At 40.2% G+C, this 15,156-nt stretch overlaps 1 protein-coding gene across 2 annotated transcripts in view; it reads right to left on the bottom strand.

Moving 5' to 3' along the window:
• The window catches only part of LOC137645928 (proliferation marker protein Ki-67-like), a 50,559-nt gene that overhangs the window by 23,101 nt on the left and 12,302 nt on the right, over positions 1 to 15,156 (bottom strand). For both annotated transcript variants that reach the window (XM_068378983.1, XM_068378984.1), the window contains exons 2-3: positions 5,555 to 5,766; positions 3,604 to 3,847 (exon numbers count right to left, since the gene is read on the bottom strand). In XM_068378983.1, the coding sequence (XP_068235084.1) occupies positions 3,604 to 3,847; positions 5,555 to 5,734 (424 nt within the window). In that variant the 5' untranslated portion in view covers positions 5,735 to 5,766. The remainder of the gene's footprint in view (positions 1 to 3,603; positions 3,848 to 5,554; positions 5,767 to 15,156) is intronic.

The following is a 15,156-nucleotide window of genomic DNA, read 5'->3' as shown; positions in this document are numbered from 1 at the left end:
CCTTAGAAATATATTTTCTTTTATAAAAATGAACTAATTTCTCTTGGTGAAGTTACTGTATTATCTTTTTCATTGATGATATCAATTTTTTTTTTTTAAATCATTAATAATCATGTCGTGTGAAGTCATATTTCTGGCGGAAAGAAGGTATGATAATCGAGCGATTTCCTTTCAATAGGTAACCATCTAATATTAGCATTCACATCATCAAAATACCGAGTAACAATATAAAGTAATGTATTTCAAGGGTCTGAATCTGTGGTAAATTCAACTCTACATCTAGGACAGAATCTCATATTTTACACATTTAATTAAATGTTTCATCTTAATAGCACTGTAGATCGATATCTAACAAGCGTACACTAACAGGACAAATATTTTCTAAGAAGTATATTTTCTTTTACATCATAAAAATTAAATACTATTGCTTGGTAAGTTAAGTCTTATCTATTTATTTACCAAAGCACTCCTCTGAATTTTGGGAGGTAGCTGACATAAATATATATACATATATAGATACAGTAGATATTTTTATATATATATATATATATATATATATATATATATATATATATATATATATATATATTATTAATTGCTAAGCTACAACCCTAGTTGGAAAAGCACAATGCTATAAGCACAGGGACTCCAACAGGCGGCTGTGAATAGCCATGCCCCACAAAAAGGCTCAAGGATGATGAGAATAATGGCAGGTTTGCACAAATACCTGTCATACATTTGTGGCTTATCCAAAAAAGATCTCCACATCCTTATACCATAGATTAAGGGAGCCATAGATGCGTCATCTCTGCCTCTCCATATGGCGTTTTTGTCACACCATACACAGCAGCGCCATCTGGTTTTAGTTGCGGTGACTTGATGACCAAACCATGCCGATAAATGCTCACATCGTATCAGTACCCTGGTGTATTTATTTATGAAAATGAGAATATTTTATGCTGTCAAGTTTTTTAACACGGCATTGGCAGAGAAACCTAGGAACAAACGTAACAGAAAAGCTTTAATACTTGAACACATATGAGAAGTCTCTTGTCCGTAGATCAATTTGTTCGAATGTGGATTGAACGAAATCGAAGTGACTATTATTTGTTGGAATTTTTTTCTACGGTCTGATTCTGCAAAATGCCTATATGTAACAAACCACAAACGTTCATATTGATTGCTGAATTCCATATTGATCGCTCGAGTTGATAGTGATCGCCCTATGCATTCAAACATGGCTAATGCCTCGATCAATATCACATTCTTACATCAATCCACCAAACATCATATTGATCTCGCAAGAACATAATTGTTTCATGTTTCTACAGATTCCAGAATATTATGCATCCAGTAGTGATTGGAAAAATTTAATATATGAAATTTACCCTGATTTTGTTAACAAATTGGAACAGATTGCCAAATGATTTCAATATAGGTGTGTGGTCGTTTGTGTTTTATTTGCATGTCATTTCATCAAATTTTTGACAGTACTTTTCCAACATTATACGCTTGTCTGGTTATAAATGCCAATTGTTCATTTAAAAAAAAAAAGTGAGCTGCCTAAAACATTAATCTGATAATAGGCATCATGCTATTTTCCCTTTCCCATGCCTTCAATGTTATTTTTGACAATGTTAACTTCACAAAAATCTTGTTCATTGCTTTTTCTGAACACAATTTATTTTATGCACACTTTTTTTTTTCTTTTTTTCCTGCACAACTTTTTGGTTTGTTTTAGATAATCGATTCCTAGATTTTCAAATCGATTATCGGAATCGGTTTGTTTTTTCAAGTGATGATCAAAAAAGTCGATAATCGGTCCATCAATATTTAATACTTCAACAGATATGAGCATGATGAGAAGTCTCTTGTCTGTAGATCAATCTGTTTGAATGTGGATTGGAAGAAATAAAAGTGTCTTCTACAGATTTGAGAATATAATGCATCGAGTAGTGATTGGAGAAAAAAAAACTTGAATATATGAAATTTACCCTGATTTTGTGAACAAATCGGAACAGACTGCCATGTGATTGCAATATAGGTGTGTGGTCATTTGTGTCCTATTTGCATATCATTTCATCAAATTTTGTCTACAGTACTTTTCCAACATTACACGCATGTCTGGTTATAAATGCCGATTGTTCCTTGTTCGTTTCAGGAATAAAAGTGATTTTTGCTATAAATTTTTGCTATTGCTATAATATTCAGTGAAAAGCATGTGATTTTGTTGTCAATCCAACATTGATTATTAACGAAGTGATGTACTTTTAATAACAATTGATGAATAAATACATGATCTGAATAACATCAGGTGCAAACTATTGTCTATTATATAAAATAGCTATGATGGCTAATGTTATGACCATGAAATAAATTCCTTATGAAAAAAACAAATCCACCAACCTTGCTTTTTCTTTGTTTTTTGAAAATCAAGTATCGTGTAAGTACATCTATTGGCGGGTATTTGGACTTTAGACAATTTTGCGAAAATTCATTTATTTTTTTAATTTAACCATAGAAAAAAAATTACATTATTTTTCTTTTATGTACCAAGGGCTGAATATATAATTTGTGGATAAACAAGTTGCGAACAACAGCAATGTAATGACGTTTTATTTTATTAACGGTTTTATTGAGCCTAATTACTGTACCTGGTACAATAAAAAAGTTTAATATCACCAGTGCTAGTAAATTTAGGGAGATTACTAGATAATAGCATATGACACACTGCCAATTAAGTCCCGGTATAATTCACTTCATACCAAGAAAGCCTGGACTGGAACCACAGACACTAGGAAACTGAAACATTTTTTTTTTTCATATTTTTGCTGGGATTTAATTTTTACTAGTACATCATCTACCAGGGATGGAAGTTATTTTATAGATTGTGTGTTTGCCAAGGATCTTCAAAACCACCAATATTTAGCTATACTTCACGCTTTCCATTAGTTTTTTTTATTTGTCACGTATCAAACCAGTTTCCACGGATAATCAAACTTCTTAAAATAATACAGCTATGATCAAACACAGCTGCTGCTTGAGCCGGCCGTTATGACCGCAATAGAACATAGATGGCGCTGCATGTGTGGTGTGACACCTTGTCATAATGTAGTGACGCATCTATGGCTCCCTTAATCTATGCTTATACTCTCATTTAATCTATATACAGTAGGTTTACCAGAACACAACAGCCTGTCTGTAGATTTTACCAATTATATAGAAAGCAAAATAAAACAAACAATTAAAGCAGCCAAAATTCGAGAAACAGCAAAAGTTTATGTGTAGTACTAATGACCGACAACAAAAGTGAGTGTCTTAGCTGACTGACAGGTAAGATGAGCTTCCCCGATTCCTGCAGGTAGTCATAATTACTGTACCCTGTTAAATCTTTAATGACCAGTCAGACTTTGTTGAAGTTATACTCCTATTAAAAGAAGATGGTTTGTACAGTATTTGTGTAGAAGCAAATTAGTTTTACAAAGTAGATAAATCCGAGGGCTTAGCGATCAATTTCTCTTACACTACATAAATTTTCAACAGCAATTTACATTTTTCCTGGCTACAAAGCTAAGGGACATAAAAAGAAAAAGTACAACATACCTTTAGAAGGAACCTCTTGCTGATTGTTGACTGGGGCTTTAGATTTAGGTGTCAATATCTTGAAGGTTAAATCTTCCTTCTTTGCTGTTAAATATAAAGCAGATTCTTCAGGGTACTCCCATCGAAGTTTTCTATCTGCAATGTGGATCACATCTGTGTGGCTCAACAGTTTGACTTCTTCTGGACATAGTCTAACATCATTTAGATAGGCAGGATTACTTGAACTTACATTTGTTAGATATGCCTGTAAAAAGAAATGTTATATGTTACACAAAAAGCTAACAAACTAATTTCCTTCAACTAGGAACACACTTGACACTCGTTATAAGACTTTGTTATAGTGTACTTCAGTTAAAATGGAAAAATCTATAGCCCTGAAGGTTAACAAAAGAGAAAAAGTTAATTTGTTGATAAAACTTGAAAGTGGCATGAGTGAATATTGGAATAACAACTATTTTTGACCTAAAGAAACTGAAAAACAATTGAAGTCCTATGCTGAAAGTAATGAGCTAGTTAATAAAGAGCAGAAAAATTGTATAGTTTGTGTTTAGTGGTATCTTCTCTTAAACAGTGATGGTATAGAACATCATTTTAATTGTATTTATGAAAAACAAGTGATTAACAGAATAATATGATGGTGAAGTCTTTAAATTTATGTGATATCAGGTGCACCATTAAAAATCCAGCAACATTTGTGGTGATCGACTGAAATTAGCTAACCACAATATTTCTGACATATGACAATGTGAAGCTTGAAAATTTAATCATCAATCCCAAATAAAAGGTAAGTAATTAATCAAATAAACTTCATTTGTGTTTATTTATAATTGATCAAAAAACGTTCATGTGTATACAGTGCTGGTGGTAGATACATACATACATATACCAAGGTATTTCCCCCAATTTTGGGGGGTAGCCAACATCAAACAAATGAAACAGAAAAGGGGACCTCTCCTCTCTACGTTCCTCCCAGCCTGACAAGGGACTCAATCGAGTTCGGCTAGTATTGCTAGGGGTGCCACAGCCCACCCTCCCCCGTTATCCACCATAGATGAAGCAGATGAAATTGCTTATTAACAAAATGAAAATGGCAAAAGGCTATTCAAACATTTACAGCTTTGTTTTGACTACGATATACGTTATTCTAATAATAACTACCATTTATTTAGTCTGAGTATATTTATCTTGCACTATTTGAAATTTTTTGAAAGAGGATTACACCTTGGAAAAAATTTATCACAAATAATCCAGAATGACGTAAGACTTGTGATTATTATAGAGATCTTCTAAAATACAAACAGTCTTAAATCCAAAACACTTCCGGTCTGATGAATTCCATAAATGGAATTCTTGACCTAAAATAATTGTTATTACCACTATGATCAATATCCACCTTTTAAATCAGACACCCTCCCCCAACTAATCCGGCATAACAAGGGTCGAGTGTACTGGATGAAGTTAATATGAATACAGTACATATATATTCCATCTATACTGTACACCTGCTAACAGAAAGTTGCTCTCACTTGTTATATCACTACCCAGATTAAACTCAGAACTATTCTAGTCACATAAGTCAAATGCTGTATACAGTATCAAAACCTTTACGGCTCACACAGATTATTAGAATAGATTAATAACATTCAGCAACTTCAATATGCCTATCAAAATTCAAACACAATGTACAGTACAGTACTTCTCAATTTATACCAAATTATGTTCTGAATAGATGTGTCAATACATTAAAACTATCAAGGAGAATTTAATGGCAAAACTGAATTCCTCCAGTAAGCAAATATACAAAATCTTCAACTTATTTAAATAATGCACACACTGCAATATCCACTAACAACCACTGCTATAATTCAAAATCTTTACAAGCATGTTCTTGCTAATATTCCTCAAATATTTCTTATAAATATTGTAACTACTGGAATAAATGGGAAAATACCTTGCCGCTGGCTTCAACTTCAATTCTACAATGTTGCAAAGATACCACAGGTAATTGTACCCTAATATCGCACTCGATTCCTCGTCCAATATTACAACTGGGATTGGCACTTGTTAAGGGGTAGGGAGTACCATCAGTCCCCGATCTCTTCACTACAATGATGTACCCGAGAATTTTCATCTTGAGTAATATTAAGTTAGACAACTAAAAACCTGAAAATAAAGAAATTTTATTCAACTATATAGAATAAACAAGAACAAATACAAGAAAATGGCTTATAAGTTAACTACTGTACTCAACAACAGATTTTTCAATATTAAACTTACCCGATAATCATGTAGCTGTCAACTCCGTTGCCCGACAGAATTCTATGGAGGATACGCCAGCTATCACAATACTAGAAGGGGGTGTACTTACCAGCGCCACCTGTGGCCAGGTACTCAAGTACTTCTTGTTGACACCTCCTCAATTATTCCTCTGTCGTGCTTCCGGCAAGACGTTCTGGGATACGCTTATGTTCTTGGAGTATTTTCACGACTTTGGTGAAGTATTTCTCTTTGATTTCGGCTGTCGCTTTACTGGAAACTTCTATATTAGCTTAGTTAGCTTTTGGAATTAATTTGATTAATTATGGTGACGAAGAGAGTATGAACTCTCTTTCACCTTTAAATGGCCGACCCTTCCCTTAGACGGAAGTGTTGGTGTCTAAGAGAGTATAGACTCTCTTTCTTAATTTTGCTTAACAAAAGTTATAGATTTATTTTATATCTCTCCGCCTCTTATAGGCCTCTTCGATTAACTTCCTTTTTTTATAAACTTATTAAAATTAATTTTTATATTTGTTTATATTTGACCTTCCTAATAGTAGGCGGTCTTTTCTTGGTACCGAAGTTAATTAACATTGAGCCCGTCATTTCGGTTTTACCTGTTAACATATTATGCTATTTTAATGTCTTTGAAAGAATTTCTTTGATAGTCTAGTACTGTTTTCAAAGTTGAACTAACGTTTTGTTTTGTCTCTGCAGTTGTTGACGTTCAGAACGTTCAACTTGCACTCTATCGTTACGATAGAGAAAGAATTTTCACGGTTTCACATTGCAGTAAGAGTAACCGTGTCTAGCGTTTTGTTCATTCTTTCATAACTTAATGGTTTTAATCCTAATAAAGGAACTTTTCATTTTGGGAAATATTTCAGTTTTTTCCTTTAACAATAATATGTTTTAACGATATATATGATTGGGCTCTTCTCTCAGGTTCTAAGTCAAGAGAGAGAGAGAGAGAGAGAGAGATAGAGACGGAGGGAGAAAGAGGAGGATAAACGTTTCATTCAAGCCTGCCAGGCGTACGAGTAACGTTGTTATCGTTTTTTTGCTCTTCTCCCTAGTCTCTTTAGGGGAAGAAAGTAAACGTTTCTAGAGTGATCTAGTGTTTAGTCTCTTTCCAGCCACTGAATTATTTATCTTTCATTAGATTTTTCTGTTACATTGTAATTCTGTTTTCGCAATTACTAACTTTTGAGAAAGGATAGAATTGCGTGTTTCAGGTGCAAACCACTTAAAGTTTCGAGTTCAGTGAAATAAGTGCAAACAGAAATTCAAAAGTGATAAGTGATTAGCGCAAAGTGTGTCAGTGTTGTGCGTGAGGGTACTTCTGTGCGCGCCAGTCGTTCTCCCAGTCCGGGACCTCTTGCAAGCTCCCAAACCCAGGGGAGAAGCAATGTCGAAGGACAAAAGGGTTCAGCAGGCCTTGATCGGCGCACAGAAGTATCCTCGGTGGTTGTGGGCGTGTCTTACCGAGACCGTCACTCCCACCCGCAGACGATTGAGCCCTTATTTTGCTCGTCTGCAGAAGAAATTTAGGGGAGAAAACGCTGGTCTCAGGTCTCAAGACCTCTTAAACATAAAGTCCAGACCTATGCCAGACGTACGAAGTTAGAGTTCAACAACCCGGATGCAGTCATTGGGTTAGCTCTGACTCTCCTCAGTCATCAGTTGAATGCACTCCGCCTAAGAGGAGTAAGGTTCTGCCGCAACAGATCTCTGCTGTTAAGGCTTTACCTCAGCAGACCTTAGTGTCTGCCGACCCCAAGTTGACTCTACTGCAGTCCATGCAGTCACAACTTTCGGTCTTGATGCGTGAGTGTCGGGCTGAGAGTGTTGCGCCTCCGCCTCCGCCTACACTCCCTCCGCCTGCGCTCGCTCCGCCTGATCACAGTACCACCTGCCAGGCGTACGATGTTGAGCCAAGTTCTGAGTTGGCTGTTCCCAGTGGTGCTCAGCCTCCGCCTTCTTTAAGGCAACCTTTACAATGGGATCAGGAGGATTTTACCTCTCTTCCTCCGCCTCCACTTGCTGCTCCACCAGTGATGCAACACTCGGTTGAGGTACAACAACCTCTCCCGTCCTTGAGTCAGTCTCCTCAGCTCTCGCTGCAGCGAGCTCAACCCTCCACAAGGCAAGCACCACTACACCTTAGCCTTGCGCCTCAGGAGCCTCAGCTTGCGAGACATTTACCTTGTTCTGCGCAGCCTCTACCTCATCGCGCTCCGCTCACACCACAGGAACAGGAACTTGCTACTCCGCTTCCGCCAACCGCTCAGCAAGCGCAACCCTTGGGTTCAGCCACTCATGCCAGGAGTCAGCCTCCTCCACCCATGCGCCTACCTTCTGCTACTTCCCTTGATCAGCCTTTGCAGACTGAGCCTCAGGTGTTCCCTCAACAGAGTCTTGAAGAGGAAACCACAACTATTGTTGTTCCAGCTCGTTCTGACTCTGCTGTTCAGCATACCTTACCTCCATTTTCAAACCTTATGATAATGGAGGTTATTTGTATTACTTATAAAAATATATTTGTATTCCTTGCAATATATTTTTAACAATATCGCAGAATATGGCAAAAAATATGAATCATGAGTTATGAATGTAAGGTAAATATTATGTTGATATTTAAACCCCATGCAAGCATGCATAAAGCACTCTAGCACTGGTCATGGAATTTCTGAGAAATGTTAAACGCCATGCACACGCTCTGCTTATCTTACAGCATGCTCTACATACAGCATGCTCTGCATACTACATGCTCTGCATACAGCATGCTCTGCATTCAGCATGCTCTGCATACAACATGCTCTACATACAGCATGCTCTGCATACAACATGCTCTGCATTCAGCATGCTCTGCATTCAGCATGCTCTGCATACAACATGCTCTGCATACAGCATGCTCTGCATTCAGCATGCTCTGCATACAACATGCTCTACATTCAGCATGCTCTGCATACAGCATACTCTGCATACAACATGCTCTGCATACCTTACCGCATGCTTCTCAGTCACACATCTTTGGTTGTTGCCAACTCACTAGACTGTCAAGCAGTTTCATAACGTTGCCTTCTAGTCTGCTGCTTTTGCACCAGTGAACCCTCACTGAGAGAATTTAGCTTTTCTAGGATATGGTCCCTGTAGATGAGAAAGTTCTTTTCTCCCTCCTTCTGATATTCCCTTGAGGACTCTGTCATTTGGAGGGAGCCTTTAGCTGCATAGCCTCCTATGGACTTTTATTTAAGCGTAACATGCTTCCAGGGAAGGTAATGGTTCCACTTCAGTCGCTAATCCCGTCTGTTACCACACCTGCTCCCATAGACCTTGAGCTGTGTTGCAAGACATGCAGTCCAAGCTTAGTCCTTGTTAGAGGATTTTTTGTTTACGGAGTCAATGTGTCACGGGGAAGACGTTCAACAACCAACAGAAGTGACTTGTTGTGACGCAGTGCGGCAACCTCAGCAACCCGATAAGGAGTTGTCTGTACGACCCAGACAGTCTAGACAGATTCGGGTTGTCACTGTACTTCCTCGCTTGCCCATGATTGACAGTTCACAGACTGTGCAGCAGTACCATGATCTTGTGTCCGGCTCCGTCAGACGACTGGCTTTTAAGAGCTCCCACAAGTCATCGCTGTCTGGAGATTTTCAAATGGACTATGGATCTGACCAAGGAACTGGGCCTCCTGGTCAATTTTGAGGAGTCTCAGCTCGTTCCATCCCAGACCATTGTCTCCTTGGGTATGGATCTTCAGAGTCGAGCTTTTCGGACTTTTCCGTCGGCCCCAAGGATCTTCCAAGCCCTAGAATGCATCCAGAGCATGCTGAGAAGGAACCGATGCTCAGTCAGGTAGTGGATGAGTCTAACAGGGACACTTTCATCGCTGGCCCTGTTCATCGTGTTAGGGAGACTCCACCTCCCCCCCCTTCAGTATCATCTAGCTGCTCAATGGATAAAGGACATGACGCTAGAGACGGTCTCAGTTCCTGTTTCCGAAGAGAGGAGGTCTTCTCTCGCGTGGTGTAAGAACAGCTTTCTTCTCAAGGAAGTCTACCTTTGGCTGTTCAGAAACACGACCGCCGTCTCCTCTCGGACGCATCAGACACGGGCTGGGGTGCGACTTTGGACGGACAAGAATGCTCGGGAACATGGAATCAGGAGCAAAGGACACTTCACATCAATTGCAAGGAGTTGTTGGCGGTTATTCTGGCCTTGATAAACTTCAAGTCCCTCCAGCTTAACAAAGTGGTGGAGGTGGACTCTGACAACACCACAGCCCTGGCTTACATCTTCAAGCAGGGAGGGACTCTTTCGTGGAAGTTGTTCTAGATCGCAAGGGACCTACTCATCTGGTCTAAAGATCGAAAGCTAACTGGTAACGAGGTTCATTCAGGGCGGTATGAATGTCATGGCAGATCACCTCAGACGGAAGGGTCAGGTCATCCCCACAGAGTGGACCCTTCTCAAGAATGTTTGCAACAGACTTTGGGCCCTGTGGGGTTAGCCAACCATAGATCTGTTCACTACCTCGATAACCTAGAGACTCCTGTTGTATTGTTCTCCGATTCCAGACCCAGCAGCAGTTCACGTGGATGCTTTTCTGCTGGATTGGTTCCATCTCGACCTGTATGCATTCCCGCCGTTCAAGATTGTCAACAGGGTACTTCAGAAGTTCTCCTCTCACAAAGGGACACGGCTGACGTTGGTTGGCTCCGCTCTGGTCCGCGAGAGAATGGTTCTTAGAGGTACTGCAATGGCTGGTCGACATTCCCAGGACTCTTCCTCTAGGAGTGAACCTTCTAAGTCTACCTCACGTAAAGAAGGTACACCCAATCCTCCACGCTCTTCGTCTGACTGCCTTCAGACTTTCGAAAGACTCTCAAGAGCTAGGGGCTTTTCGAAGGAGGCAGCCAGAGCGATTGCCAAAGCAAGGAGAACATCCACTCTCAGAATCTATCAGTCTCAAGGGGAAGTCTTCCATAGCTGGTACAAGACCAATGCAGTTTCCTCAACCAGTACCACTGTAACCCAGATTGCTGACTTCCTGTTATATCTAAGGAAAGTAAGATCCCTTTCAGCTCCTACGATCAAGGGTTACAGAAGTATGTTGGCAGCGGTTTTCCGCCACAGAGGCTTGGATCTTTCCACCTACAAAGATCTACAGGACCTCCCTAGGTCTTTTGAGACCTCAAAGGAACGTCGGTTGTCCACTCCAGGCTGGAATCTAGACGTGGTCCTAAGGTTCCTTATGTCATCAAGATTTGAACCTCTCCAATCAGCCTCTTTTTAGGACCTCACATTAAAAACTCTTTTCCTCGTGTGCTTGACAATAGCTAAAAGAGTAAGTGAGATCCACGCCTTCAGCAGGATCATTGTTTTCACATCTGAAACGGCTACATGTTCCTTGCAGCTCGGTTTTTGCCTAACGAGCTTCCTTCACGTCCTTGGCCTAAGTCGTTCGAGATCCCAAGCCTGTCCAACTTGGTGGGGAATGATCTGAAGAGAGTACTTTGCCCAGTTAGAGCTCTTAGGTACTATCTAAAAAGGTCTTAACCTTTACAAGGACAATCAGAAGCCTTATAGTGTGCTATCAAGAAACCTTCTTTTCCAAGTTCTAAGAACTCAGTTTCTTACTATTCAGGCTTCTGATTAGAGAAACACATTCTCATCTGAAGGAAGAAGACCTTGCTTTGCTGAAGGTAAGGACACATGAAGTGGGAGCTGTGGCTACTTCAGTGGCCTTCAAACAGAACCATTCTCTGCAGAGTGTTATGGATGCAACCTATTGGAGAAGCAAGTCAGTGTTCGCATCATTCTATCTCAAAGATGTCCAGTCTCTTTACGAGTACTGCTACACCCTGGGACCATTCGTGGCAACGAATGCAGTAGTAGGCGAGGGCTCAGCCACTACATTCCCTTAATCCCATAACCTTTTAACCTTTCTCTTGAATACTTTTTATGGGTTGTACGGTCGGCTAAGAAGCCTTCCAATTCCTTGTTGATTTGGCGGGTGGTCAATTCTTTCTTGAGAAGCGCCGAGGTTAAAGGTTGTGATGAGGTCCTTTAGTATGGGTTGCAGCCCTGTATACTTTAGCACCTTTGAGTTGATTCAGCCTCCCAAGAGGAACGCTGCGCTCAGTAAGGAAGACGATCTTATTAAAGGCAGAGTAATGGTTCAAGTCGACTTCCTTACCAGGTACTTATTATTTCATTGTTATTGTGGATAACTGATTATATGAAATACGGGATACTTAGCTATCCTTTAGTCTTGTACACTGGTTTTTCACCCACCCCCCTGGGTGTGAATCAGCTACATGATTATCGGGTAAGTTTAATATTGAAAAATGTTATTTTTATTAGTAAAATAAATTTTTGAATATACTTACCCGATAATCATGATTTAATCGACCCTCCCTTCCTCCCCATAGAGAACCAGTGGACCGAGGAATAATTGAGGAGGTGTCAACAAGAAGTACTTGAGTACCTGGCCACAGGTGGCGCTGGTAAGTACACCCCCTTCTAGTATTGTGATAGCTGGCGTATCCCTCCATAGAATTCTGTCGGGCAACGGAGTTGACAGCTACATGATTATCGGGTAAGTATATTCAAAAATTTATTTTACTAATAAAAATAACATATTTCTAAATAACTGTAATTTGTATTTTTCAAAAAATATACATAACTGGACTTTTGATACGAGTATGATGTTAGCAGAGCTGAAACCACTATTACTTTTTAACAAGGTAAACAGAGCTGGTAGCCAGGTGGTGGATAAGTCCCCCCTCATCCAACAGATAGAGCAACCTTCAATTTGACCTTTGGCCTTGCAAAATGGTTGAGGTGGGCCATGTAACTTAAAAGGTCTCAGATTTGAATAGTTATGAAAAATGATATTTTATTTATAAAATAAATTTTTGAATATACTTACCCGGTGAATATATAGCTGCAACTCTGTTGCTCGACAGACAAACTCTACGGAAAAAACGCGCCAGCGATCGCTACACAGGTTGCGGGTGTGCCCAACAGCGCCATCTGTCGACCAGATACCCAGCTCTTATGTAAACAAAGACTCAATTTTCTCCTCGTCCCACTGCGTCTCTATTGGGGAGGAAGGGAGGGTCATTTAATTTATATACTGTATTCACCGGGTAAGTATATTCAAAAATTTATTTTATAATTAAAATATCATTTTTAAATATTTAACTTAGCCGGTGAATATATAGCTGATTCACACCCAGGATGGTGGGTAGAGACCAGTAATATATGTTTACATTTTATGAGCTAAGAGTTTTTTATTTCATTTTAGAAGTTATCAAAATAACAAAAACAAAATAAATAGGTACCTGATAAGGAAGTCGACTTGAACAATTACTCTGCCTTTTAAGTACGTCTTCCTTACGGAGCCTCGCGATCCTCTTAGGATGCTGATCGACCCCTAGGAGCTGAAGTATCAAGGGTTGCAACCCATACAACAGGACCTCATCAAACCCCTAATCTAGGCGCTCTCAAGAAATGACTTTGACCACCCGCCAAATCAACCAGGATGCGAAAGGCTTCTTAGCCTTCCGGACAACCCATAAAAACCACATTAAAAACATTTCAAGAGAAAGATTAAAAGGGTATGGAATTAGGGAATTGTAGTGGTTGAGCCCTCACCCACTACTGCACTCGCTGCTACGAATGGTCCCAGTGTGTAGCAGTCCTCGTAAAGAGACTGGACATCCTTTAGATAAAAAGACGCGAACACTGACTTGCTTCTCCAATAGGTTGCGTCCATTATACTTCGCAGAGATCTATTTTGCTTAAAGGCCACGGAAGTTGCAACAGCTCTAACTTCGTGCGTCTTCACCTTAAGCAAAGCTTGGTCTTCCTCATTCAGATGTGAATGAGCTTCTCGTATTAACAGTCTGATAAAGTAGGATAAAGCATTCTTTGACATAGGCAAAGATGGTTTCTTAACTGAACACCATAAAGCTTCAGATTGGCCTCGTAAAGGTTTGGTACGCTTTAAATAGAACTTAAGAGCTCTAACAGGGCATAAGACTCTTTCTAGTTCATTGCCTACGATCTCCGATAAGCTGGGAATATCGAAAGATTTAGGCCAAGGCCGAGAAGGCAGCTCATTTTTGGCTAGAAAACCAAGTTGCAGCGAACAGGTGGCTTTGTCTGACGAAAATCCGATGTTCTTGCTGAAGGCATGAATCTCACTGACTCTTTTAGCTGAGGCTAAGCATACCAGGAAAAGTGTCTTTAGAGTGAGATCTTTCAGGGAGGCTGATTGTAATGGCTCAAACCTGTCTGACAAGAGGAATCTTAGCACCACGTCTAAATTCCATCCAGGGGTAGCCAAACGACGCTCCTTGGTGGTCTCAAAAGACTTAAGGAGGTCTTGAAGATCTTTATTGTTGGAAAGATCTAAGCCTCTATGCCGGAAGACCGATGCCAACATGCTTCTGTAGCCCTTGATAGTGGGAGCTGAAAGGGATCATCCTTTTCTCAGGTATAAGAGAAAATCAGCTATTTGAGCTACAGAGGTACTGGTCGAGGATACAGAAACTGACTTGCACCAGTCTCGGAAGACTTCCCACTTCGATTGGTAGACTCTAATAGTAGACGCTCTCCTTGCTCTAGCAATCGCACTGGCTGCCTCCTTCGAAAAGCCTCTAGCTCTCGAGAGTCTTTCGATAGTCTGAAGGCAGTCAGACGAAGAGCGTGGAGGCTTTGGTGTACCTTCTTTACGTGTGGCTGACGTAGAAGGTCTACCCTTAGAGGAAGACTTCTGGGAACGTCTACTAGCCATCGAAGTATCTCGGTGAACCATTCTCTCGCGGGCCAGAGGGGAGCAACTAACGTCAACCTTGTCCCTTCGTGAGAGGCGAACTTCTGCAGTACCTTGTTGACAATCTTGAACGGTGGGAATGCGTAGAGATCCAGATGTGACCAATCTAGGAGGTAGGCATCTTTATGTGTTGCTGCTGGGTCCGGGACTGGGGAGCAATAGATTGGAAGCCTCTTGGTCAGCGAGGTTGCAAAGAGATCTATGGTTGGTTGGCCCCAAGTGGCCCAAAGTCTCTTGCACACATCCTTGTGGAGGGTCCATTCTGTTGGAATTACTTGCCCTTTCCGACTAAGACAATCTGATACGACATTCAAGTTGCCTTGGATGAACCTCGTTACTAGGGAGATGTCTTGACCTTTTGACCAGATGAGTAGGTCCCTTGCGATAACATACAACGTCAGTGAGTGGGTACCTCCTTGTTTGGAGATGTACGCCAAGGCCGT

The sequence above is a fragment of the Palaemon carinicauda genome, chromosome 8, assembly GCF_036898095.1.
Source record: "Palaemon carinicauda isolate YSFRI2023 chromosome 8, ASM3689809v2, whole genome shotgun sequence".
Taxonomy (NCBI): Eukaryota; Metazoa; Arthropoda; class Malacostraca; order Decapoda; family Palaemonidae; genus Palaemon; species Palaemon carinicauda.
This window is presented reverse-complemented; position numbering and strand designations above follow the sequence as displayed.